At 37.5% G+C, this 27,538-nt stretch overlaps 1 protein-coding gene across 2 annotated transcripts in view; it reads right to left on the bottom strand.

Moving 5' to 3' along the window:
- The window catches only part of LOC150106189 (RRP12-like protein), a 582,235-nt gene that overhangs the window by 424,151 nt on the left and 130,546 nt on the right, over positions 1 to 27,538 (bottom strand). For both annotated transcript variants that reach the window (XM_090392222.1, XM_090392221.1), the window contains exon 8: positions 21,596 to 21,723. In XM_090392222.1, coding sequence (XP_090248348.1) covers positions 21,596 to 21,723 — 128 coding nt within the window. The remainder of the gene's footprint in view (positions 1 to 21,595; positions 21,724 to 27,538) is intronic.

Here is a 27,538-nt window from a genome sequence, read left to right as displayed (position 1 = left end):
AACTGACTAGTTACTAGCGAAACCGGTAGGCAATATTGTACAAACATATGTACAAATTAAAAATCTATGGTCAGTTTACAATAAGTCTTATATTTTGTAACATTTTATGACCAAAAACATGTATAATTCATGATAAAGATGTTTAGAGAAATTGAATCTCCTTGTCTCGTGCCTCTTGTCTGGAACCATCTTACTATTTCTCCACAGTTTCTCACAGCAGCCTCTACATTGTCATTGATGTCTGCAAGAGACATATTAGATTCCTGTCCACTCCATACAATTCAAATGCAGTCCACGTCACTTTTTTTATCTATATTGTAAAATGTTTTCTGAAAGTTAACAACAAATGTATAAATATTTTTATCTTTATGGAGCTTTCTTCACGATTAATCTTTAATTATGAAGAATTAATATTTGGTACAGAGTACTTCTGTCTCTTCCAAATCCTGCTTGCTCATCTTGCAGATTTTCTTCAATTAGTTTCCTTATTCTATCAATTAATATCATCATAAGTACTTTTTTCCTGTTCTGTAATTTTAGCACACTTTTTTTTTTTTTTTTTTTTTTTGGTGAATGGGTATTAGAACTGATTTTATTCATTCTTTTGGTGTTCTGCCTTTGTTTCATGCCATGTTACATAACCAGTACAGTTTATCTGTTATCACCTCACCACTGTTAAGTTCTGAATGAAACTGAAACTGTATTAATTTATATTTTTCTTCAGAACTTATGCTACAGGAGATTGTGGCGTAAGGTGCTGGAAGAAATTTAATGATGTAGTAAGGAAGTGTTGGCTCGTAATTTAAAAAGAGAAGCAGCACCAGCTCAGAGCTTTTTGGCTGGCTTTTTCTTTATTCATCCTCTTCGCTTGTCGATGTTCGTCCCCGTTCCTTGGAGGAATCGAAAAAGCAGAGATCGTGGGAGAATGCAGAGCAATCCATGGGAAATCGCCAGTAAAGGATTTGCCCAGCATAGCTGAGTTCCTGATTGCCGCTGAGACAGCTAAGCCTTGCCGAGCCTGATGACTAGTGAACGGCGAGCATGTGTCTTTGTCGCCAGAGATATATCCAGTTCAGACCATTCAGAGGGGTAATGCAGACCAAGGAGAACAGAAAGTGGACCTAGAGGTGATATTATATCATGATATGTATGATGTTCTAATGATTCCCCAGCAATTGGTAAAGTAGAAACTTGAATCTGTTTAGAGAATGTATAAAGGAAGCAAGACTGTAAATTTTAGTTGGACATTAAGTTTAAAAGGTTCTGATGTTTATACAAGGACTTTTTCTTGATTCATGTCTCAGATAACTCCGAGACATGAATCAAGAAATTAGGGTTAAATTAATGTCTATGAATGAATAACCTTCAGAATTGTGGAGTTTAAGCTAAAGATTTACCTTTGAGAATGTTTTAACTAAATTGATACTATATGTGCTAAGATAGAGTAAGAAGGGTTAAATAATTATGCTTTTCATTGAAATTGATATTGAAGAGCATGTGCAAAAGTTATTCATGATATGTAATCTGACTGAGGGGTACTTAAGGGTCAAAGCTGTATAAATGAGAGAAGACCTCCACATAGCATTTAAAGGAATGTGGAGAACTGACCAGGGCTTCTAACCTAATGACCAATCCTCACCTTCTCGTGGTGCACCGTGTTCGGTATCTACCTGGATACTGAACGAACGAGGATGGGGCTGGCAATTTGGGATTTAGATGACCAAATTGCATTCTTGTTGGCTTAAACCAATATACAAAATGATGGTACAACATGACAAAATTTCATGATGGCTGGAGCACTGCCCAGTAAAACAAGACCCCCCCATTGTTTGTGGCAGGGAACGAAGTCGAACAGCGATAAGTCAACTACTGAAACACATCTGAAAGCACACCCCAACTCAACATCACCAGAGTTAACGATCGGTACTATCAACATAAGAAGCCTGAATGGCAAAGAAATGGAGCTAGCTGAAGAATTAGATAAGTACCAGATCGACATAATAGGGGTGACTAAAACTAAAAAGACAAAAACTGGCGAGATCTTTCTGAGCATTAAATATAAAATGTTACATTCAAGCAATGACAATCAAGGAAAAGAAGGGGTAGCCATAGTATTCAACACAAAATGCAAGGCTAATCTTCTTGAATGGCAAACAGTCTCAAGTAAAGTGATGTGGGCTAATATCAGAATGAGGAATTGGATAATGGGACTTATTTGTGCCTCTAAGTAGAACCTTATAGGCACAAAAACCTTCTGGTCCCACAGAAGGTTCTACTAAAGTAGAAGAGGAGGAATTTTTTGATGCTTTAGAAAAAGCAACTGACACAACGAAAAAGGAAAAGTTGGTCCTTGTTGGGGATCTAAATAGCAGAGTAGGAAATGATTGTCAGACATACAAAAATATTTTGGGAAAATTTGGAGAAAAGAGCAAAGCTAATAATAATGGCAAATATCTGTTGGATTTCTGCTCAGGACATGGACTGGTTATTACTAACACCATGTTCCCACATAAAAATGTGCACAAATTCACATGGAGAGAAGAAGCAAGGAATAAGAAAAGTCTCATTGACTATGTTATTGTTGAAAGTGATGTTTTCTCCCTGGTGCAGGACACCTGTGTGGATTTGAAATTGGAAGAGATCACTATTTAAGTCTTGCGCAGGATAAAATTGAATTTCATATTGAAGACAATAACAGTTAAGAAAGTTTTAAAGCGAATAAAAGTTGAGCAGCTCTCAGATGTGAATTGTAGACTAAAATACACAAAGATTATTGAACAAAAAATGAAAGAGTTTGAGAACAGGAACCAAATCTTGGAGATTCGGTGGCAAGCCCTGAAGAAAACACTGATTGATTCAGCCATGTGGTGAGGTAGTCTTCAAGGATAGATAAATCAGAACTCCATGGTGGACACAGGAAGTTAAACAGGCAGTGAAGGAAAAGAAGAAAGCATATCAAAAGTTATTATTATTATTATTATTTTGGGCGACTCCAGGGAGTCCTTAGACTCATCGAGGGAAGCCCTAAACATCATGTCCACACAACTATACGACATTCTCACAGTATCTATCATACCTTGCCTTGAACTCGCTCACCGTCATAGCACCCACAACAGACTGACAGCTTATTCCACTCAATTACCATTCTAAAAGTAAAGAACCCAGCTCTAACACCCCCTGCTAACCACACTCTTGCCCAGCTTCCATAGGTGTCCCCTAGTTCTCCCACCACCAGTCCTGATCTCAAAAATATCCTCTGAATTAATCCTATAGAATCCCTTTAGCAATGTGAATGTTTCAATCATATCTCCCCCTTTTCCACTTATCAACTAGTTTCTGCAAACCACAAATCTTCAACCTGTTCTCATATGGTTCATCCCATAGACCTGCTATCATCTTAGTCACTCGCCTCTGGATCCTCTCCACCTCCTCCTCATCAAGAAGGAACCGAGGTGACTAAATCTGGGCACAGTAGTCGAGATGAGTTCTTATCAAGGCTCAGAAAAGAGGTACAATAACTTGCTTGTCTCTGCTCGTCAAGGTATTTTTCAACAACCAAGTGAGTTGATGAGCTGATTTAGCTACTTTTGCAATGTGCCCCCTAAACTTCATCTCCCTATCCACCAACACTCCCACATCCCAGGCCCCATCAATCTCCTGGAGTACAGTTCCACCAATGCGGTATACTGCTGCTAATCTTTTCACCCCAAAATACATAACCTTACATTTTGTCACATTAAATTGACATCCATTCTCCTTAGCCCAGAACTCCAATCTATCCAAGTCATCTTGCAAGATTTTGACATCTTCTGCATTCACTATCGCCCTACCCAACTTTGCATCATCAGCGAACAAATGAACTGTTCCACTTAGATCTTTCCCTATATCGTTAATGAACAGATTAAACAGCAGTGGTCCAAGAACAGAACCCTGCAGCACACCACTAGTCACAGGCCGTCTTTTGGACTCTACTCCTGAATAAACTACTCTTTGATATCTCTCCATCAACCACCCACCTATCCATCTCACCAACCCTATATCCATTCCCATATGTTGTAGTTTACGGATTAGAATTCCATGTGGTATCCTGCCAAACGCCTTTGCCGGGTCCAGCAGTATCACTGTAAACCCATTGCCCTTATCCAGTTCAGCCGTCACCTTGTTATAAAACTTGAGCAAGTTACTGAAGCATGATCTACCCTTCACAAAGCCATGCTGTCCCCTGTACAGTATCTCATTTTCATCAATTCATTCCTGTATTTTTCCCTTGACTACTTTCTCCAAGACCTTGACAACGACTCCTGATATGCTGATCGGTCGGTGATTTGCAACCGTAGTCTTGGATCCTCCTTTATGCAGTGAAACTATTTTCCCCTCTTTACACACCTTCAGGACTAAACCTGACCCGAGACTCAGATTAAACAATATGGTCAAGGGCACTGATAATTCCTTAGCCGCTTCACACAAGACCCGTGCAGGTATACCATCCAATCCCACAGATGTATTCACATTAAGGTTCTGTAATAGACTATTCACCTCCACTTCATTCATCACAATTTCCGTATAAACTAATGGTTCTTTCATTTTTTCAATGTCACCACCTGGATGATATACTTTTGCCAAGTGCACGCTCAGTAACTCCACTATATCGACTGATTCAGTGACCTCCTTAACATCGGCATTCCTTAAAATCATTTTGCTGTGTACAGTTTTTTTATTGCTTGCAGCATATTGAAAGAACTGTTTGGGATTCTCTTTTGATTGCATGGCTAGTTTCTTTTCATAATCCGCTTTTGCTTTTTTTTACCACACTCGTTACCCTTCTGGCCTGCACTTTATACCGTTCGTGTGCCTGCAGCTCACCCCCTTTCTTTAAATTCCCTCCACAGTTGTTTCTTTTTTTGCAGCTCAAGCTAAATGGTGTTATTCATCCATTTAACCCCTACTTGTTTTACTATTCGGACACTAGGTATACAACCAGCCATAACCTCCTGTAAATGCTCCTTGACCACTTCCCATGTTCTATCAATGTCCAGCCCTTGCAGTTGTACATGCCATGGCACTGATCCAAGCAATCACCTAAGCTTGTCATACTTGCCAGCACGGTAATTCCACATATACCCTGTCTCAATCGAAAATTCCACACCTTCTCCCAGGTCAAGACCTTATGATCACTCTCACCAATAGGTGGCAACATGGTCATATTCATTACAGTCAAATTGTGAGATACTATTACCAGGTCAAGCACTCTCACACCCCTAGTATTTTCAATTACATGCTGTCTCAGATAGTTATCCCTTAATAATTGAATAAAATCCATTTCCTTCCTCACATGTGTCCTCTCCTCCTTCCAATCAATGTTACCATAATTAAAATTCCCCATAATAATTACCCTCCTTCCACTCATTTCATCAATTTGTTTAGGCATACTATCTATACCATCTATTCCATCACCTGGTCTATAGCAGCACCCAACTGTACATTTTATTCTGCCAGTCTCAATCTCACACCAAATAGCCTCAAATGAGCTCCTTTCACTATCCTGTGATACAACTTCAATTCTCCTTGGCTGCAGTTCATCAGCTATCATCAATAACACCCCTCCCCCCATTTTATTCTCTCTGTCCCTCCTAAACACACCATAACATACACATTCTATTCCACTAACTACATCATCTTCTGTCAGCCATGTTTCACTAATGTCAATAACCTGTGGCCAGGAAGAGCCAATCAAGGCCAAAAATTCTTCCTTCTTGTTCCTAATACTCCTGGCATTAGAATACATGAAATGCAGTGATCCCTTCGTCCCACCCCTATCTTGATGCGTTATTCTAAATGTCCCATTTTTTGTCCTTAGTGCTGGCTTGGGTACATTATATACATTCTTACACTCAACTGTCTCATACCCCCCCCCCCTCCTTGGTAGTTCTAGTTTCGCTGGTTCTGCACATTCATTTTCACTTCATTCAGCAACACTTTTTCCAGTCTCCGTACACCAAGTCCATTTAAATGCAGGCCATCCATCTTGCATAAGTCCTTTCGCCCATCAAACTCATTCCACACATCCTCAAATTCAAAACACCACACCGTCTGCATAACCTGCGCATAATGTCATTTGCGATTATGTCCTCCTTCTAAATTCCTCTCTGTCATACCGCAGCAACAGACTCACCATTCTAACTGTCACTCTTTTCTTTCGCTACCTTTAACAATACTTTCAAGTCTTCTCTCATAAAAAAATTTACCACCTTTCAATTCATTCGTACCCACCACAACTATTAATTCTTTCACCCTCTGTTTCTGCACTCTAATACTCTCACTTACATCCTTAAATTTCACACCCGGTAAGTAGGATTAAGTTACACTCCCATCTATCACTCCTCTTAATAATGAGTCACCATATAACACTCTTTCCTTCATTTCAGAAACTCTCCCACTCTTACGCTGTTTATTTACATTAGCCGAATCACTCTGGAAAGAGTTTTGCAGGTGCTCTAATTGCCACTGCGCATTTTGTGCTACTGCGCATTTTGTATCACTGCGCAACAACCTAGCGATCTCACTTCCTACAAATAATTCCTCATTTTTTAATCATTCAAACCATTTTCTCTCTCTGTATAGTTGCCTTCGCTCTTTCTTTGATCACTGCTCTCATTGCCATCTTGTACATCGCAATTCCCTATCAAGCCACTATTTTCACTGACATTAGGCTTTCTTCAACCATAACTGTCTCACAACCTGATATACTTCAACTCCTAACTTTGCTTACACTTTCTGCACATTCTCGCACCACTATCACTTTCAATCCAAACTCCAGCCTCATTCGGGAATGCATACATCCCACACACATCACATTGGACAAACTCTCTCACATTATAGTTTTTGAACAATGCCGTTGTATTTTTGGACGCATTATCTTACGTCGCATTGGTGCCATATTCAAATCTATGAAACGTATCGTTAAATACTAAATTAAATAACAGAATTCACACCAAAATTACACAGATACAACCAGCTACCAAAATTAGACAATATTACTTTATGATTTTAACCTATATTCTAATTTTTGCTCAAAATTATACTTAGCTTTCGGGAGCTCTATGAAAACACAACCGACCATCTAGCCCTCTGAAAATTTCCTGGCAAATAAGTCAGCTTTTACTCTTAGAGAACACAGACACAAATATAAGAAAGCAAAACACTAGCTTTTGTGTAGCTAGTGTAAAACTCTAAACAAAAGTCATGGGAGGACTTTGGAAAGAACATAGAAAATAAATATCAAGAAGGTCATACGATATTCTGGAGGTTGTTGAAGAAGCTTAGAAATGGAGGAAAGATTGCTGTAAAAGGAGTTAGAGATGATAAAGGTGACATGAAAATGGGAGAAAACAGATATCCCCGAAGTATGGAGTAATTACTTTGAAAAACTGCTAAATGAAACAAGCAGTGATGACAGCACAGTGATAAAAAAACACTCAACAGGCATGCAGTCAGGAATACATATCCATACTTGAAGTAGAAAAAGCCATCAAAGGCTTGAAATGTGGAAAGGCAGCAAGAGGAGATGATATTGGACGAGAAATGCTGAAGTATGGTGGTATAAAAGTCTTACAGTGGCGGCACTGCATAGTTCAGAAAGCCTGGACGGACGAATTCCCGATGATTGGAGTAGGGCTCTAATAGTACCCATATATAAAAAAAGGGAAATAAAACTGAATGTGAGAATTACAGAGGTATTTCCCAACTGAGTGTTCCTGGCTAGATCTATGCAAGTATACTTGAGAAACGGTTGAGAACAATTGTGGAAGAAAAGCTTGGTGAAGAACAAGCTGGATTCAGGCCAAACAGAGGCTGTCAGGATCAGATTTTCACTTTACAACAAATAGTTGAGAAAGCATACGAATATAACAAAGATCTATATTTAAGTTTTGTAGATCTGGAAAAGGCATATGACAAGGTGCCAAGAGAGAAGCTATTCAATACGCTACAGTTATATGGTGTCAATGGTACATTATATCAAGCAATACTTAGTCTTTATTTGAGTTGTGAGTCAGCAGTTAGAATTGAAGGAAGTACAGGAAAATGGTTTAATGTTAAATCTGGTGTGAGACAAGGATGCACATTATCCCCTCTGTTATTCATTATCTATATGGATCACATTATGAAGGAAAGTGGTATAAAACATGATATCAGAATTGGAGATGTTAATGTCAGCTCTTTGCTTTGTGCGTACGATGTTATACTTCTAAATAAATCTGCTACAAGTTTGCAAGACTAAATAATCCTGACTAAATTGAATAACTGTTGTAACGGATATGGTATGAAGGTCAGCATTAAAAAGACAAAGACAATGAAAATAGGTAGAATTGTTGAAAATGTCAACTGTGTTGTGAACGGAGAACCTGTGGAACAAGTAAAACATTTCTGCTACTTAGGCATGATTTTTAGTGAAGATGGTAAATTAAATATGGAAATAGACAACAGAATCAACAAAGCTGGTATGGTAGGAAGTCAATCGAATAAATTCATATGGAATAAGAGAGAAATTAGCCAAAACACTAAATTAGCTGTATACAAGACAGTGTTAAAACCAGTTTTAACTTATGAGAACTGGGTGGTCAGAAGTAAAACACTTGACCAAAGACTAGAGACCGCAGATATGAGAGTCCTGAGAAAGATTAGAGGCGTGAACAGATGGCATCGATGGCAATATCATATTAAAAACGAGGATATTAGAAAAGAACTTGACATTGTCAGCATCCAGCAATGTGCTTGCAGAGCTAATCTCAGGTGGTATGGTCACTTAAACAGACTGGGCGAGGAAAGATTAGCAAAACAAGTTTTCTCTGCCAGGTTGGCAGGAAAACGACCCAGAGGAAGACCAAGATATAGCTGGAATGATATGGTACAAAGTGCCATAGACGATAGAAATATAAGATCTGATAAAGTTGGAGTCTTGACAAGTAACAGACTGATTTCGAGAAAAATTGTAGATAGGAAGTTAGTAATGATTAAATTTTTCATGTAGTACTATCATATCCTGTACAGGATATGATAGTACTATATCGTGTACACCCCTTGAGGGTACATGTCAGGAATTTGATGATGATGATGATGATGTAATCTGTCTAGAGTGTAAATAAATCTTTCTTTAGATTGAATAGTTTGACTTGCCTGATTTCATTTTCTATTGCACAGCTCATAAATATCGAACCACGGTGGGAAGTAATTCATAGGGGAGGCTATGACTGCAATCTAAGTTAGATATAGATGAGATTTGAACTACTTTATATAGTTTAAGAAATTAGGGATAGTGTGCTATGCTAAGTTCTGGTTCTTTGATTTTTCACTGTTCAAAAATCTAGGATTCAGGGTGGTGCAGTATATATAAATTTTCCCTGAATCTGAAAAGAAATTGCCATCGTCTATTGGGAATATCTTTGTCTTTTACCCACTTGCAACATCCTTATAGTTGTTAATGGCCCAAAGTAAATGTAGAGACTGCATAAATTATAGAGATAGTGAAGTATAATTAAGGTTATAACAGAAAGTGTTGAATTAAGGAATTATTAACGATATAGACACGAAGTAGATATAATAAGCCAAGTAAGAAGAAATATAAGGAGGTAACGACGTAACACCACCATGTTCTAGCATCCTCCGGTGATCTCATCGTTCCCAGGGTTTCTATGGTTTTTACAGATGTTTTACTGCCTTTATCTCTCAATATATATGTTTCTCCCTCTGTAATTGGTGGTGATACTTCTCTTAATTCATCAATTAACTATTAACTTCTTTTGGACTTTGACATCTCCATGCGTCTTATAAAACTGAGTGCTAAAATCCGTGTTCATCAAGATTTCACGAGTTTCATTTTTTATGGTTCTCTGTTTTGGACTCCAGTTCTTAAATGATGTTTCTGATCATCTTATATACTTCTCTTGTTCTGTATTCATCACAGTATTTATGGACTCCTCGTACTTATAGTGCATTAAATCAGTTTTCTTTTGATTTAAAAATCAACCACAAGTAAGTACCCGCTACCTACCATACGAAGCAAAGATGGCAACAACAAAAGCCAACATTGAAGGAGCACCCAGTGTCTCGCCAGTTGCCGACAAACCCACAAAGTGCCACAGCTGTAAAACTGATGTCAGCAATAAAAAAAAAAGTATAATGTATGAGTTCTGTTGCCACTGGCTGCATGCTTCCTGTCCAAAATTGATGAATCGGCACACGAGATATTTATTGATCTCAACCAACCATTTTTCTGTTTACTGTACCTCCCTTCTGTTAAACAACTCCTGAACTTAGGCAAACGAATCCAAAACCTCGAACAGCACATAAATCCTATGAATGAAACTTTTCCTCCAAAATATGAGCACTAGAAACCAAGTTCGAACTAAATGAGATCAGGGAAGCAATGCAGGTTCACCCTTGCCCACAAATGAACTCCGTGACCTAATTGCATCAACAGTGCATGACTCGATGGAGGCCAAAAACAAAAAATACAACACTGTTATTTTGAACTTTCCAAAGGAAAATGAAAAGCACTAAAAGAAGACATCACCAAATTAGCAGAAGAATGCAACATTGATTCTAAAAACATTGTCAGGTACCATCGTTTCAGATCCATAAATAAAAGAAAAGATGGAACGAACTTTCCACGCCTCGTAAAAGTGATTTGTGACACACTGACAAGGACATCAAAATTAATAACAGTGATTAACAACAAGTCCAAAGACACTTGTCCCCGCTCATGCATACGTGCTTTCTCAAACCTAACATTTGCACAGAGGAAACAAGGATGCCAGCTTCGAGGACAACTGGAGGAAAAACGTCAAAATGGAGACAACAGTTGGATCAACGATTACAAACAAGTTAAATTGTTGCAAAAATCAAGTGAAGCCATTAGCAGCGACCATGGAGACCAGTATGCAGGCAATGGATAGGAAATGTGCAAGACCCCTAGCAGTCAAACATATCTCTCACACAGAACCCTACATATCCACTTCACCAACATCTGTGGCCTAAACTCCAACAACCTTAATAGTGTCCACTACCATCTTCAGTCTACCAAACCCCACCCACTTTCTGGCAGAAACTCAAATCACCTAGCCCCAACACTATTCATCTCAACCTTCCAAACTAACACTCTTTAACTCCTTTCGACCCAAGGGTGGCGTCTGGGCATACATCTGCTCTGCATACCTTGCTAGAGAGCACGCAACTTTGACCTTCTTTGGTTGAAAATATCTCTTCCCCACTCAGTCAAATTCATTTGCTGTCTCTATCACAGCCAACCACTCTGAGCTCTTTAATTTGCTCACCTTAGACTGGAGAAAATTGATTTTCTCCAGCCTAACTTTCCCAACAGCAAAATCATCCTCCTAGGAGATTTAAATGTCCATGACACCAACTGGCTTTTCACCTCTGGCTGTACAGATCTTGCAGGCAGAGAAGCTGAAACATCTGCCATCCCTAATGACCTTACACAACTTGTTCAGTTAAGATGCCAACCAGAATACCTGATAACCTGAACCACTCCCGAAACACCCTAGATTTCTTCCTCACCAATGACCTTCCAAATACACAGTGAATGAAGTGGATACCTCCCCCCAAGGTAATTCTGACCACAACTAGCTTTTCTCCTCCGGCTGTACAGATCCTGCAGGCAGAGATGCTGAAACATCTGCCGTCCCTATCCCTAATGACCTTACACAACTTGTTCAGTTAAGATGCCAACCAGAATACCTGATAACCTGAACCACTCCCAAAACACCCTAGATTTCTTCCTCACCAATGACCTTCCAAATACACAGTGAATGAAGCGGACCCCCCAAGTAATTCTGACCACAATCTAGTGCTCATCTCCTCCTCCATGCAACAATGTTTACGCAGCCACTCCCATAGAGTAGTTTGTCATTATAACAGTGCGAAGTGGGATAGCCACCAGAACTTATATGCCTCATTGCCATGGTTGGACTACCGGCCTTCCAACCCAAGCATATGCACTGAGCTTACAACCAAAGTAATCCTCACCAGCACGGAAATATACATTCCCCACAGTACTCGGACCTGCCATTCCCTGACTAAAAGCTAAACATACCATAATTGGCTCAAATCAAGAACACCATCCTCCTTTAGAGCTTATACTTATACAAAGCCCGAAACAGATGCAAAAAAAAAAAATAATAATAATAATAATCAATGCTTCCAAAACAGAGTTCGAAAGAGCAAAATGCAGGAAACTAGCAGCCTGTCTAAACAACAGCCGAGCCTTAGTCTCTCGCGAAAGCAATTGGTCGTAACTTCTGCCCAACACTATTCCTACCCCTATCAAACCTAGATGGCTCTATTGCATCATCACCCACAGAAAAAGCTAATCTCCTGGCCTCACACTTTGCTTCCAATGCATGCATAATTGACAACGGTAAATGTCCCCCAACTATTCCAGATGCCCAACATACAGTGCCCACTATATCCTTTTGCCAGAAAGAGATCAGAAAAATATTGTCCAAATTAGACACAAAAAAGTCTCCCACCCGTGATGGTATTCCACCAATTGTACTGAAAGTTTGTGCACCAGAACTGACTCCTATCCTATCTCGCCTGTATATACTGTCTTACTCCAATGGTATCTATATCACAGCCCAGAAATTGGTCTATATTCAACCCATTCCTAAGAAGGGCGACAAGTCACTGCCATTCAACTGCCGCCCATCTCACTCACCTCAGTACGGTCTAAAGCACACATGGGCAAACCCCCAACCCTCTACTTCTTTCAATCCGGTCCTAATATATTTCAGCGAAGTTTGTCTGATTCATGGTAGGAGAAAGCATGGTGTGTACTAACTCACATTAAGCTGACGTCATATGACTTGCGCAAAACACACTATGTTTTCTCCAACCAAGGTCTCTTTCTCACTTTGACTAGCAGCGTGTGTGAACGTGTTACAACGTGTCAGTTCGGTAGTTGCGTTAGTGTTGTGCCTTATTCAGTGGTTGCATTGATGTTATGTTCTGTTCAGTGCCTGCGGTGTAGAAGACAGTTTTGTTTGACAGTTCTGAATATCGCTTATAAATTTGGGACAATGTTAGAGGTTATTGCAAAAAAAAGGAAAAGTAGATGCAGAGAATCGTCAATTTCAAGACAACTGGATAGAGGATTATTATTTTATTCTGAATAAAGGTTTGCATGTATGTTTGCTGTGCAACAAATCCGTATCCATCAACAAAGAATACAACTTGAAGAGACACTTTACTTCGAGACATACGGATCACCCAAAAATTGATGGACAACTACGAAAAGATGAAATACAGAAGTTGAAGAAGAACTTGGATACCCAGCAGCAAATGTTCAACAAGCAAAGAATGCAGCACCACAGCATTGTCAAAGCCAGCTTTGTGGTAAGCGAAAAAAATCGCTAATCATTCTAAGTCATTTGGTGAAGGAGAATTTATCAAAGAATGTCTGCTGGATGTTGCAAGTATAATGTCCTAAAAAGAAAAAAGACTTCAAGAATATTCGTTTGTCGAGACATACTGTTGTCCGACAGATAGAAATTATGGCTGATGATATCAAAAAAAGTTTAAAGGAGAAGATTGTTAGATTGGAAGCATTTTCAATTGCTTTGGATGACAGCACCGATGCCTCCGATACAGCACAACTAGCAATATTTATTCGAGGAGTTGATGCAGATTTCAACATCACAGAAGAATTATTGGCGCTTCGGCAGTTAAAAGGAACAACTACAGGTGAAGATATATTTGAAACAGTCAACACAGTCTTCGAGAGATTTGGGCTTAAATGGAGTTCACTATCTGGCATATGCACTGATGGAGCCCCTGCAATGGTTGCTGCACAGAAGGGATTTATTGGAATAGTTCATGAAAGAGCAATAGAACTACAGATCCATCCAGAAAATTTAACAAATTTTCACTGCATTATCCACCAACAAAATCTGTGTGCAAAATTGATTAAATTCACAAATGTTATGGAAGTTGTAGTAGCCGGTATTAACTTTATTAAGTCACGTGCACTTAATCACCGCCAATTTAAGGAGTATTTGGCAGACCTATTTTCGGATTATGAAGACGTGTCTTATTATTGTGAAGTGAGGTGGTTGAGTAAAGGTAAAAACGATTTTATGAGCTGAGACAAGACATTGCAGATTTTATGGACATAAAAGGAAACACAATTAACCAAGTAAAAGATGATGAGTGGGTGTGTGATTTAGCATTCCTTGTAGATGTCACTGGATACCTAAACGAACTGAATCTTAAATTGCAAAAACAAGGACAACTGGTTCATGAACTGCATGGACATGTCAAAGCTTTTTGTAATAAACTAAGATTGTTGGAAAGTCAGATAAGAGCTAAAAATTGTTATCATTTTCCTACTCTAGCAACTCATAAAAATATCCCTTATAATTGTTATGGAGATGAACTGAAGGCACTAATAGACCAATTTGATACATGATTTGCTAACTTCAAAAACAAAGACTCCACATTCGCTATATCTGCTCGACGGATGGATGCTGATGTAAATAATGTGCCAGAAAACTTACAGATGGAACTTATTGAGCTTCAGGCAGATTTAGTGCTGAAATCACAATTTAACAACATTGCTTTGACAGATTTTTATGAATTTTATTTGGTGGAAGAAAAATATACAAATTTACGCGCCTTTTCAAGAAAAATCATTTGTCTTTTCGGCAGCACATATATGTGTGAACAGTTTTTTCGAGGATGAAATACAATAAATCAAAAATTCGGACAAGAATAACAGATGAAAACCTCGAAAATTCTATGCGATTATCCTTAAGTAATATTGACTTCAATAATGATAGCCTCATAGTTGAAGTACAAGGCCAATTGTCACATTAAATTATGTCGTTCATTATATTATAAATATTTATGTAGAGGTTTACACCAAAGCATTATATTATAAATAAATGAAATATGAAGTAGCAACTTGTTTTAATTCATTTAATATTAATTTATTTTATTTAATAATTTGGTCTGGTCCTTGACTCGGAGACAGAATGATAATTTGGCCCCGAAACTAGGAAAGGTTGCCCGTGCCTGGTCTGAAGTAATGGAAAAAATCATCAATTTCCAATAAATTAATGCCAGTATGGATTCTGTCGCTGCCAATCAACAGGAGATCTGCTCACATGTCACCCATCTCTGGACAAATGCCATGGAGAAGTTTGGTGAATTGCACTTGATATCTCCAAGGTGTTTGACCGAGTCTGACACAAGGGCTTACTAAGCAAGCTGTCATCTTTTGGTCGGTTTCAAGACGTAGCTGGATTGACAGCTTTCTGTCTGGAAGAACACTATGTGTGGTGGTGGATGGTTCCTTATCCTCTCACCATTCAACTAATGACAGAGTTCCACACGAATTTCTGTCCTCTCACCAACTCTCTTCCTGTTATATATCAACACAACTAACCGCAACCTACAGAACATCAACCACCACCACTCTCAATTCTGATCTCCAAGCCATCCTCAAATGGGGTTCAGATAACCTCGTCAATGCTAGCAAAACCCAGTTCTGCCTTATTTCTCACAAAAGAGAACCATTTTCTCCCAGTATGATCTTTGACAACAATTAAATTTCCAGACAAGATGAGATGTCTTGGAATCACACTGACATCAAGCGTCTCCTCCTGGTATAAACACATCACAACCATTGCATCCTCAGCTTCTAAAAAACTAATATCTCTCTGATTGTTCTTTCGCTCAAGACATTCCTTCACCCCTGAACAGCTGTTAACCTTACACAAATCCACCCAGCTATTGAATACTGCTTTCACATATGGGGTGGTGTCCCCAAAAGCTCCCTCAAAATGCTTGACTCAATACACAGGAAAACAATTAGACTTATTAATGGCCCATCTCTTACCAACTCACTCCTCCCACTTTCACACAGATGACTGTTCTTTGCAAGATGTGTATTCTGCAAACATTTCCATGGAAAATGTTCACCAGAAAGAGCATCAATAATTCCCCTGCTTAGTACTAAGCTCGTGCAGCTGTTGCTGAATACCCCTTCATAGTGCACCTTGAAAACCACGGAACAAGTTTCTTTTCCTCCTTAAAAAAAAAAAAACAGAATGCAATTTAATTGACTACCCAAATTCCCAGTCTCTACTTGTTCATTAAGCATCGAGGTGGATATAAGCTAATTAATGGAATGTACTGTAAAAAAAGTAATTATTGCCTTCAGGGTCAGTTCTACATTCACTAAAGACTATATGGAGATATCCTTCTAGTTTTCTAGTTAACTCCAGCTTTAAAAGATCCTAACACTTTTTTCATCATCAAATTCATACCATGTACCCTCAAGGGGTGTACAGGATATGATAGTACTACATGAAGAAATTACATCATTACTAACTTCCTATCTACAATTTTCCTCTAAATCAGTCTGTTACTTGTCAAGACTCCAACATTATCAGATCTTGTATTTCCATCGTCTAAGGCACTTTGTACCGTATCAATCCACCTATATCTTGGTCTTCCTCTGGGTCGTTTTCCTGCCAAACTGGAAGAGAACACTTGTTTTGCTAATCTTTCCCTCCCATTCTATTTAAGTGACCATACCATCTGAGATTAGCTCTGCTAACGCATTCCTGGATGCTGACAATGTCAAGTTCTTTTCTAATATCCTCGTTTTTAATATGATATTGCCATTGATGCCATCGGTTCACGCCTCTAATCTTTCTCAGGACTCTCATATCTGCGGTCTCTAGTCTTTGGTCAAGTGTTTTACTTCTGACCCAGTCTCTGATCCATAAGTTAAAACTGGTTTGAACACTGTCTTTTATACAGCTAATTTAGTGTTCTGACTAATTTCTCTCTTATTCCATATGAATTTATTCAATTGACTTCCCATCATACCAGCTTTGCTGATTCTGTTGTCTATTTCTATATTGAATTTGCCATCTTCACTAAAAATCGTGCCTAAGTAGCTGAAATGTTTTCCTTGTTCCACAGGTTCTGTATGCACAACACAGCTGACATTTTCAATGATTCTGCTTATTTTCATTGTCTTTGTCTTTTTATTGCTGACCTTCATACTATATCTATTACAACAGTTATTCAATTTAGTCAGATAATCTTGCAGACTTGTAGCGGATTTATTTAGAAGTATAACATCATCCGCATAAAGCAAAGAGCTGACATTAACATCTCCAATTTTCATATCATGTTTAATACCACTTTGCTTCATAATGTGATCCATATAGATAATGAATAACAGAGGGGATAATGTACATCCTTGTCTCACACCAGATTTAACATTAAACCATTTTCCTGTACTTCCTTCAATTCTAACTGCGGACTTGCAACTCAAATAAAGACTAAGTATTGCTTGATATAATGCCCCATTGACACCATATAACAGTAGCGTATTGAATAGCTTCTCTCTTGGCACTTTGTCATATGCTTTTTCCAAATCGACAAACCTTAAATACAGATCTTTGTTATATTCCCATGCTTTCTCGACTATTGTCGTAAAGTGAAATTCTGATCCTGACAGCCTCTATTTTGCCTGAATCCAGCTTTTCTTCCACAATTCTTCTCAATCGTTTCTCAAGTATACTTGCATAGATCTTGCCAGTAACACTTAGTAGGAAATACCTCTGTAATTCCTACGTTAAGTTTTATTTCCCTTTTTATATATCGGTACTATGAGATCTCTACTCCAATCATCAGGAAATCGTCCCTCTGTCCAGGCCTTCTGAATTATGCAGTGCAGCCACTGTAAGACTTTTATACCACCATACTTCAGCATTTCTGGTCGAATATCATCTACTCCTGCTGCCTTTCCACATTTTAAGCCTTTGATGGCTTTTTCTACTTCAAGTATGGATATGTATTCCTGACTGCATGCCTGGTCAGTGTTATTTTACCACTGTGCTGTCATCGCTGCTTGTTTCATTTAGCGGTTTTGAAAGTAATTATTCCATACTCCAAGGATATCTTTTTCTTCTGTTTTCCTGTCACCTTTTTCATCTCTAACTCCTTTTACAGCATTCTTTCCTCCATTCCTAAGCTTCTTCAACAATCTCCAGAATATTTTCCCACCTTCTTGATATTTATTTTCTATATTCTTGCCAAAGTTCTCCCATGACTTTTGTTTAGCTAGTTTTACACAGTGTTCAGCATTCTTGCATTTGTCTCTGTATTCTCTAAGAGCACAAGCTGACTTATTTGCTTGTGCTCTTTGATATGCTTTCTTCTTTTCCTTCACTGCCTGTTTAACATCCTATGTCCACCATAGAGTTCTAATTTTTCTATCCTTGCAGACAATTTCAACATGCCTCTTTAGCTGAATCAATCAGGGCTTTCTTCAATGCTTGCCACTGAATCTCCAAGGTTTGATTCCTGTTCTCAAGCTCTTTCATTTTTTGTTCAATAATCTTTGTGTATTTTAGTCTACAGTTCACATCTGAGAGCTGCTCAACTTTTATTCGCTTTAAAACTTTCTTACATGTTATTCTTTTCAATATGAAATTCAATTTTATCCTGCTCAAGGCTAAATAGTGATCACTTCCAATTTCAAATCCTCTGTACACTCTGGTGTCTTGCATCAGGGAGAAAACATCACTATCAACAATAACATAGTCGATGAGACTTTTCTTATTCCTTGCTTCTTCTCTCCATGTGAATTTGTGCACATTTTTATGTTGGAACATGGTGTTAGTAATAACCAGTCCATGTCCTGAGCAGAAATCCAACAGATATGTGCCATTATTATTAGCTTTGCTCTTTTCTCCAAATTTCCCCAAAATATTTTTTGTATGTCTCACAATCATTTCCTACTCTGCTACTTAGATCCCCATCAAGGACCAACTGTTCCTTTTTCATTGTATCAGTTGCTTTTTCTAAAGCATGAAAAAATTTGTCCACTTCTACCTTAGTAGAACCTTCTGTGGGACCATAGGCACAAATAAGTCTAAATGTCCAGTTCCCCATTCTGATATTTGCCCACATCACTCTACTTGAGACTGCCTGCCATTCAAAAAGATTTCCTCTTATTTTGTGTTGAATACTATGGCTACTCATTCTTTTCCTTGATTGTCATTTCTTGAAAAACTTATATTTACTGGACACTATATCAATGGCAACCTGCTCACCATTCCCTCTCAGAAGATTGGAATTATTAAAAGTTTATTACATCGTACTCACGTCATATGCTGTACACTGTGACAACTACAGTAAGAACTGTTGGACATCAAGTGATATAGAAATCTCAATGGCATCTCAGAGTGGGCGATACAACATATTTTTGATTCCTATAATCTGAGTTCAAATAACAAGGAAATAGTACCTATCCTATACATTTCTGACATCTCAGAACCAATCCTAGAATTCTCAAAAGGTACAATCTAGTGGTTATATTTATTCCGTTAAACAAACTATCAGCATGGTTCACATCTTCTAAAGCTAAACACTCCCCTCTTACACTTCCTAGTGTCCACCAAGTTCCTTGTGACTGTCACCTTTCTTATTTTGGGCAAACTGGCCACTCAGTGGAGAAAACAATAAAAGAATATTGTTTCATATTGTTGAAAACTAGATTTCAACGATATGAAATCTAGTCTTGGAGGACATGGAATAGATACCAACCACAACATCCTACAGTCTGAAATGCACTTACTCCATCATTGTCATCATAAGTTTGAACATTTATTTAAAAAAAGCACCGAAGCTGTACTTAACTGAACGAACTTGAATCAGAACGACTGCCTCTCACTATCGAAGATATGGGAGAGTCTTATTCTAATCACTCATCTATTATATTTTATTTTTTAATTTAATAATACCATGTTTTTTTTCAGTTTCTTTGTGTTGTTCTATGCATGACATTATGCAGCACTCATCGTTTTAAATTAATCCATTGTTCAAAATCTACTTTGTATTCAAATGCCTGTATATGGTTTTTTCCTTGTGTTGTCGAGTTAATTTTGAAACCTTATGGCACAAGTATTTCTAAAAACAATAGTTACATATAATCATAAACATCTGTTTAAGCATTAATCCTATGCAGTGGTGTATGATTCTGTCCTCTTTCTTCTCATCTGGGGCTCTTTCTACTTCAACACATCATTAAACTACCAAATGCCACAAAAGGACAGCCAACCTTTCTGCACATTCCCTAAGAAGTGATCACTAATCAATTCCACTGTTCCCTCTGGCAGGGTCACTTTACAATCTAATGACTGTATGTGACTATCAGTGTCACCCTTTTGTACTTATTCTTCCTCTCTTGCTACTACATAGCAGAAGAATTCTGCTATATAGTAGCGAGCTGCTGTGGATAGTGAACCCTTCCTGATTATGGGAAGATTTACTACCCAGACCAGTTTTGACCTTCATTGAGGTCTCATCAGAGGGGAAACCAATGCTGAAGTAATGAAGTAGTGACCTTCCCATAAAGCATTATACATATCCGTAAGGATATGTGCTTTGCATTATGGGATACTAAGGCAAGTGATGTGAAGTCATTAGCTTCTATATACGAGTTGCCCAGTCCTGAAAATACTTCAGGAGCAAACTTTGTTTGCTTACACTCAGATAAAGGATTAAACCAAGAATATAATTTCTTGGCATCTTTAATTTATATTTAAATTTCTTGTAGGATGACCAGGCTGGCCAATCTGCTTATAATGCACTTTTCTTAACATGCTTGCACTTTTCTAGCCTGCATTTTATACTCCTGATGCATCTGTATATTGCCTATTATATCTTCTCCATGATATAACTTTTCTGCACAGCATGACTAATGTAACTGTTCATTTATTTTATTTATAATTTATTACCTTACTCTTGGTCAACAGTTGCTCATTATATATGTTTTATCAATCTAAACATATCACCATGACAGAAAGTTTCTTACATAGTGATGATATCTACCAAAAGACAAAGACAGTGAAAATAGGTACAAACATTGAAAGCATCCTGAATAGAGAACCTACAGAACATGTAAAACATTTCGACTATTTAGGCACACTTTTTGGTGAAGATGGCAAATTAAACTTTCTGTCATGGTGATATGTTTAGATTGATAATAGACTTGGAAATAGACAATAGAATTAGCAAAGCTGGTATGGTAGGAAGTCAAATGAATAAATTTATATGGAATAAGAGCGAGATTAGTCAAAACACTAAACTAGCTGTATACAAGACAGTGTTCAAACCAGAGAGCTATATTATAAATAAAATACTTGATTAAAAGACTGGAGACTACAGATATAAGAGTTCCAAGATTAGATGAATGAAGGGAAATGTTTCGTTGGAGATTAATGTTAATGTAAACTTAAACATGTAGTACTGTCACAGTATTCTGTATACCCCTTGAAAGTACATATCAAGAAATTGATGATGAATATGGAAAATTCTGAAGCACATTTTCTAGATTATATAACTATCTCTCTACCTTTCTTGAGTGGAATCTGCATTAAAAAAAAAAAAAAGCCTTTCCTCATAACTCAACATTCCACAATATAATTAAAATTTAGATTATAATGTTAATTCTGTAATTATAAACTAAAAAAATATCCAAGAAAATAATACTTACAGTATTACTCAGAGTCATTACACGAAGAATAGTTTCACAGCAAGTCTTTAGATTAGGTTGTGGAAACTCAGATAAAATATATTTCACTAAGCCTAAAACATGTGGTGTTACACTTGCTTCACCAGAACCTATTGAAATAGAAAGCAATTAATATTTACTCATTAAAACTGGCAATGAAATATTTACTAATTATAACAAAGAGCCAAAGGCTTCAATTTGGCAACATGAACTTCTTTAAGTTAAGGGATATTATATCCCATATCGTTTCTTAGCGCCGAATAAGAAACTCAAAGAGTTTCATGCCAAATATAGAAACTATATAAAGTTCGTCGATTCCAAGCATGAGCAAATAGCTGAATAGTGCAGCACCTGACCCTAAGGTAGTGCAAGCTGAGGCAACTCATATGAAGGGTGGAGCAAGCTCCGATCACTATTCTTGATATTTATCCATAATGTGAACTTAGCTCCTAGGAGCTGTATTACTGTTCTACATGTTCTACATTATGAGAGAAGGTCACTACCCAGACTGGTTTCGACCTTTTTTGAGGTCTCATCAGTGAGTAGATAGACCGAGTTAATTCGAAGTTTGTAGCAAACAGAACTTACATCCCTTCTATGAGAATTGCCAAGAGGTGTCTTATTAAATTATTAATTATAATGAAGAGCCAAAGGCTTCAATTCGGCGACATGAACTTATTTAAGTAAAGGGATATTATATCCCATATTGTTTCTTAGCCGAATAAGAAACTCAAAGAGTTTCATGCCGAATATAGAAACTATAAAAAGTTCGGCAATTCCAAGTGTGAGCAAATACCTGGATGGTGCAGCACCTGACCCTTGAAGCTGAGGCAACTCATATGAAGGGTGGAGCAAGCTTTGCCTCAGCATGTACTATCTTCAAGGGTCAGGTGCTGCAGTATCCAGGTATTTGCTCATGCTTGGAATCGCCGAACTTTATATAGTTTCTATATTCGGCATGAAACTCTTTGAGTTTCTTATTCGTCTAGGAAATATTTACTGATATTTTGACCTACTTGGGCATGTGGGGAAAGGGTCACACTGTATGATTGTGATAATTTAAAGATACTTAGATATGATTTAGCAAGGCTAGGAAAAATAAGCAAGTTTTTTCTTTATCATCCTTTCACAAATTTAGGATAGGTGGTTTCAGCCCAACACTTCCTTCGTCTGCCTCTGTTTCTTCATCCCATTCACCATCTATTAGGTTAAAGACACTTTTTTTTTTTAATGTGGTTCCCACCCATAAAAGGTTATTAGTAACATTATAGTAAATATGTATTGTGGGTGGGCTTAGTTTCAATGTTTCGTTTCTCATTTTATTTAGTGTTGTATAACCTGCTGTTCTCCTGAAATATTTCATTTTTGGTGCAGTGATTCTTTTCTTATCTCCATCTCTTATGGTCTATACTTCACTTCCATATAATAATGTTTATTTCGATACAACATTATACATTCATGATTGGTTATATATATATATATATATATATATAACTCTTAGTAAGGGAATACCGTGAGTAGACAAATAAATACAAAATTAATGACGGAAAATCTCATGTAAAAAGATTTTTTTAATAGTATAATTTTCGCCTGTGTGTCACAGGTATCTTCAGTACATGTTAAGCTCAAATTAAACAATAACTGACAATTCCAAAAAGTGCCACCTAAGTAGCTAGTGTAAGATAACTAAATAGGTCAATAAAATTTCCTAACAAAAAAAAAAAAAAAACCTATATTTCTTCTTCTTCCTAACATGGAATTTAGGCCAGGTGGCCTGTTCCAGTCTCATGCCATCTCTTTCTTGGTCTTCCGATTCTTCTTTTTCCGCTTATTTTGTATCTGTATAATATTTTTGGTAGTCTGCTGTTGTCCATTTGATTTAAATGTTCTAGCCATTTTTGTTTACACTGTCTTATGTAGTAATTAATTGGTTTTATTTTCAGGGATTGTAATATTTCTTAATTTGTTTTGTTGTCCCACTTGGTATATCCAGCTGTTTTTCTGAGGAACGTCATTTCTGCTGTTTGAATTCGTTTTTCATTTTTCCTTTTCATGGTCCATGTTTCGCTTCCGTATAGTAGAGTTGGTTTTGACAAGACATTATATAGTCTGATTCTAGTGTGTTTTTGTACTAGGGATGGCTTAAATATATTATTTATTATGCCATTTACTTTGACAAAGTTTGATATTTTAGTGTCTATGTCTTTTTCTTCTTCGTATGATAGATCACATCCTAAGTATCTGAAAGTGTTTACTTGTTATCTATCACTATTTTACTTCTTATTGGGTTTTCTCCTTTGAATGCCATTATTTTTTTTTCTTCTTTAGATATTGTCATATTATATTGCTCTGGGATATCATTTAATGATTTTAATGATCTTTGTAAGTCATCTTGTGATGTAGCTAATACTATTTGATCATCTGCAAATAGTAGTGTATCTATCTTCATTTGTGGGGTCATTTGTATACCAAATGAGCTATGCTGTTTTCAGATTGTTAATATTTCATTTATATATACCCCGTATATATATAAATGAAACCCCGTTTTTACATTCCTGCAATTTATGTTTTCCTGCCATTTACGTCATTTTCCATTGGTCCCGTCTTAAGGCCTATTCTTACGATGTATTGTTTTCCTGCCATTAACAAATTGATGTGGGCATTATTTCCTGTGATTTGCATTTTTTTCTTGGGTGGCAATACTGATTTTCAAATCGAATGCTGCGGAAATCTGCGCATTTCTGTTCCCAGGTGGTGTTACTTACTTTTGGCTGTAGTTTCGTTTCCGCAATCACGGTGACTTGCACGCTTGCCGCAATAATGTTATGATGAGTGATACCGTGATTTTTCAATCACAGTACGAATCGATATTGCAGAATTTCTGCTATGTAATTTAGCGTGTGAAAGTTGCTTTCATGTTGTGGTGGTGGATTATCCATGTTAGTAACATGGAGAAAAAAGACAGAAAATGTATTTTGGTAGAAGAAAAGATGGGAATTCTGCGATGTGTAGAGTGGCATTCTGGAACACGTGTGCATTTAGCAAAAGATCTTGGACTCTCTGTGTCCACTTTGAACATGATAGTAAAAAACAGGTCAAGCACTGAACTCGATGCAAAGCAATCTGGCGCGATGTCAAAAAATAAATAAATAAATAAATAAAATAAAGATTATTTTATTTTATTTTATTTATTTATTTTTTTTTTTTTTGACATCGCACCAGATTGGTGCTTAAGGGTCAAAGCTGTATAACTGAGAGCAGACCTCCACATAGCCTTTAAAGGAATGCGGAGAACCGACCAGGGCTTCTGACCTAATGTTCAATCCTCACCTTCTCGTGGTGCACCCTGTTGGGCATCTACTTGGATACTGAACGGACGAGGATGGGCTGGCAATTTGGGATTTAGCCGACCAAATTGTATTCTTATTGGTTAAACCAAAATATAGAATGATGGTACAACATGACAAAATTTCATGCCGGCTGGGGCGTCGCCCGGTTAAACAAGGCCCCCGTTGTTTTCGCCAGGGAACCAGGGGGAACAGCGAAAAGTCAGCTACTGGAACAAATCTGAAAATAAACCCCAACTCAACATCACCAGAGTTAAAGATCGGTACAATCAACGTAAGAAGCCTGAATGGCAAAGAAGTGGAGCTAGCTGAGGAATTAGATAAGTACCAGATCGATATAATAGGGGTGACTGAAACAAAAAAGACCAAAACTGGTGAGATCTTTCTGAGCAATAAATACAAAATGTTATATTCAGGCAATGACAATCAAGGAAAAGAAGGAGTAGCCATAGTATTCAACACAAAATACGAGGCTAATCTTCTTGAATGGCAGTCAGTCTCCAGTAGAGTAATGTGGGCAAATATGAGAATGGGGAACTGGACAATGAGACTTATTTGTGCCTATGGTCCCACAGAAGGTTCTACTAAGGTAGAAGTGGAGGAATTTTTTGAGGCTTTAGAAAAAGCAACTGACACAATGAAAAATGAAAAGTTGGTCCTTGTTGGGGATCTAAATAGCAGAGTAGGAAATGATTGTGAGACATACAAAAATATTTTGGGAAAATTTGGAGAAAAGAGCAAAGCTAATAATAATGGCAAATATCTGTTGGATTTCTGCTCAGGACATGGACTGGTTATTACTAACACCATGTTCCAACATAAAAATGTGCACAAATTCACATGGAGAGAAGAGGCAAGGAATAAGAAAAGTCTCATTGACTATGTTATTGTTGATAGTGATGTTTTCTCCCTGGTGCAGGACACCAGAGTGTACAGAGGATTTGAAATTGGAAGTGATCACTATTTAGTCTTGAGCAGGATAAAATTGAATTTCATATTGAAAAGAATAACATGTAAGAAAGTTTTAAAGCGAATAAAAGTTGAGCAGCTCTCAGATGTGAGCTGTAGACTAAAATACACAAAGATTATTGAAGGAAAAATGAAAGAGTTTGAGAACAGGAATCAAACCTTGGAGATTCAGTGGCAAACTCTGAAGAAAACATTGATTCATTCTGCCAGAGAGGCATGTGGTGAGGTTGTTTATAAGGATAAAAAAATCAGAACTCCTTGGTGGACACAGGAGGTTAAAGAGGCAGTGAAGGAAAAGAAGAAAGCATACCAAAAGTTCCTGTCAAATAAGTCAGCTTGTGCTCTTAGAGAATATAGAGACAAATGCAAGAATGCTAAACACTCTGTAAAACTAGCTAAACAAAAGTCATGGGAGGACTTTGGCAAGAATATAGAAAATAAATATCAAGAAGGTGGCAAAATATTCTGGAGGTTGTTGAAGAAGCTTAAGAATGGAGGAAAGAGTGCTATAAAAGGAATTAGAGATGATAAAGGTGACATGAAAACGGGAGAAAAAGATATCCTTGAAGTATGGAGTAATTACTTTGAAAAACTGCTAAATGAAACAAGCAGTGATAACAGCACAGTGGTAAAAAACACTGACCAGGCATGCAGTCAGGAATACATATCCATACTTGAAGTAGAAAAAGCCATCAAAGGCTTGAAATGTGGAAAGGCAGCAGGAGTAGATGATATTCGACCAGAAATGCTGAAGTATGGTGGTATAAGAGTCTTACAGTGGCTGCACTGCATAGTTCAGAAAGCCTGGACAGAGGGACGAATTCCTGATGATTGGAGTAGAGCTCTCATAGTGCCCATATATAAAAAGGGAAATAAAACTGCATGTGAGAATTACAGAGGTATTTCCCTACTTAGTGTTCCTGGCAAGATCTATGCAAGTATGCTTGAGAAACGGTTGAGAAGAATTGTGGAAGAAAAGCTTGGTGAAGAACAAGCTGGATTCAGGCCAAATAGAGGCTGTCAGGATCAGATCTTCACTTTACGACAAATAGTCGAGAAAGCATGGGAATATAACAAAGATCTGTATTTAAGTTTTGTCGATCTGGAAAAGGCATATGACAAGGTGCCAAGAGAGAAGCTATTCAATACGCTGCAGTTATATGGTGTCAATGGGACATTATATCAAGCAATACTTAGTCTTTATGTGAGTTGTAAGTCAGCGGTTCGAATTGAAGGAAGTACAGGAAGATGGTTTGATGTTAAATCTGGTGTGAGACAAGGATGTACATTATCCCCTCTGTTATTCATTATCTATATGGATCACATTATGAAGGAAAGTGGTATTAAACATGATATCAAAATTGGAGATGTTAATGTCAGCTCTTTGCTTTATGCGGATGATGTTATACTTCTAAATAAATCCGCTACAAGTCTGCAAGATTCTCTGACTAAATTGAATAGCTCTTGTAATAGATATGGTATGAAGGTCAGCAATAAAAAGACAAAGACAATGAAAATAGGCAGAATCATTGAAAATGTCAACTGTGTTGTGAATGGAGAACCTGTGGAACAAGTAAAACATTTCAGCTATTTAGGCACGATTTTTACT

Source organism: Typopeltis vanoorti, chromosome 5 (assembly GCF_054136105.1).
Source record: "Typopeltis vanoorti isolate ZY-2024b chromosome 5, IOZ_Tvanoo_1.0, whole genome shotgun sequence".
Lineage (NCBI taxonomy): Eukaryota > Metazoa > Arthropoda > Arachnida > Uropygi > Thelyphonidae > Typopeltis > Typopeltis vanoorti.
Note: the sequence above shows the minus strand (reverse complement) of the source record. Positions and strands in the feature narration are given on the sequence as shown.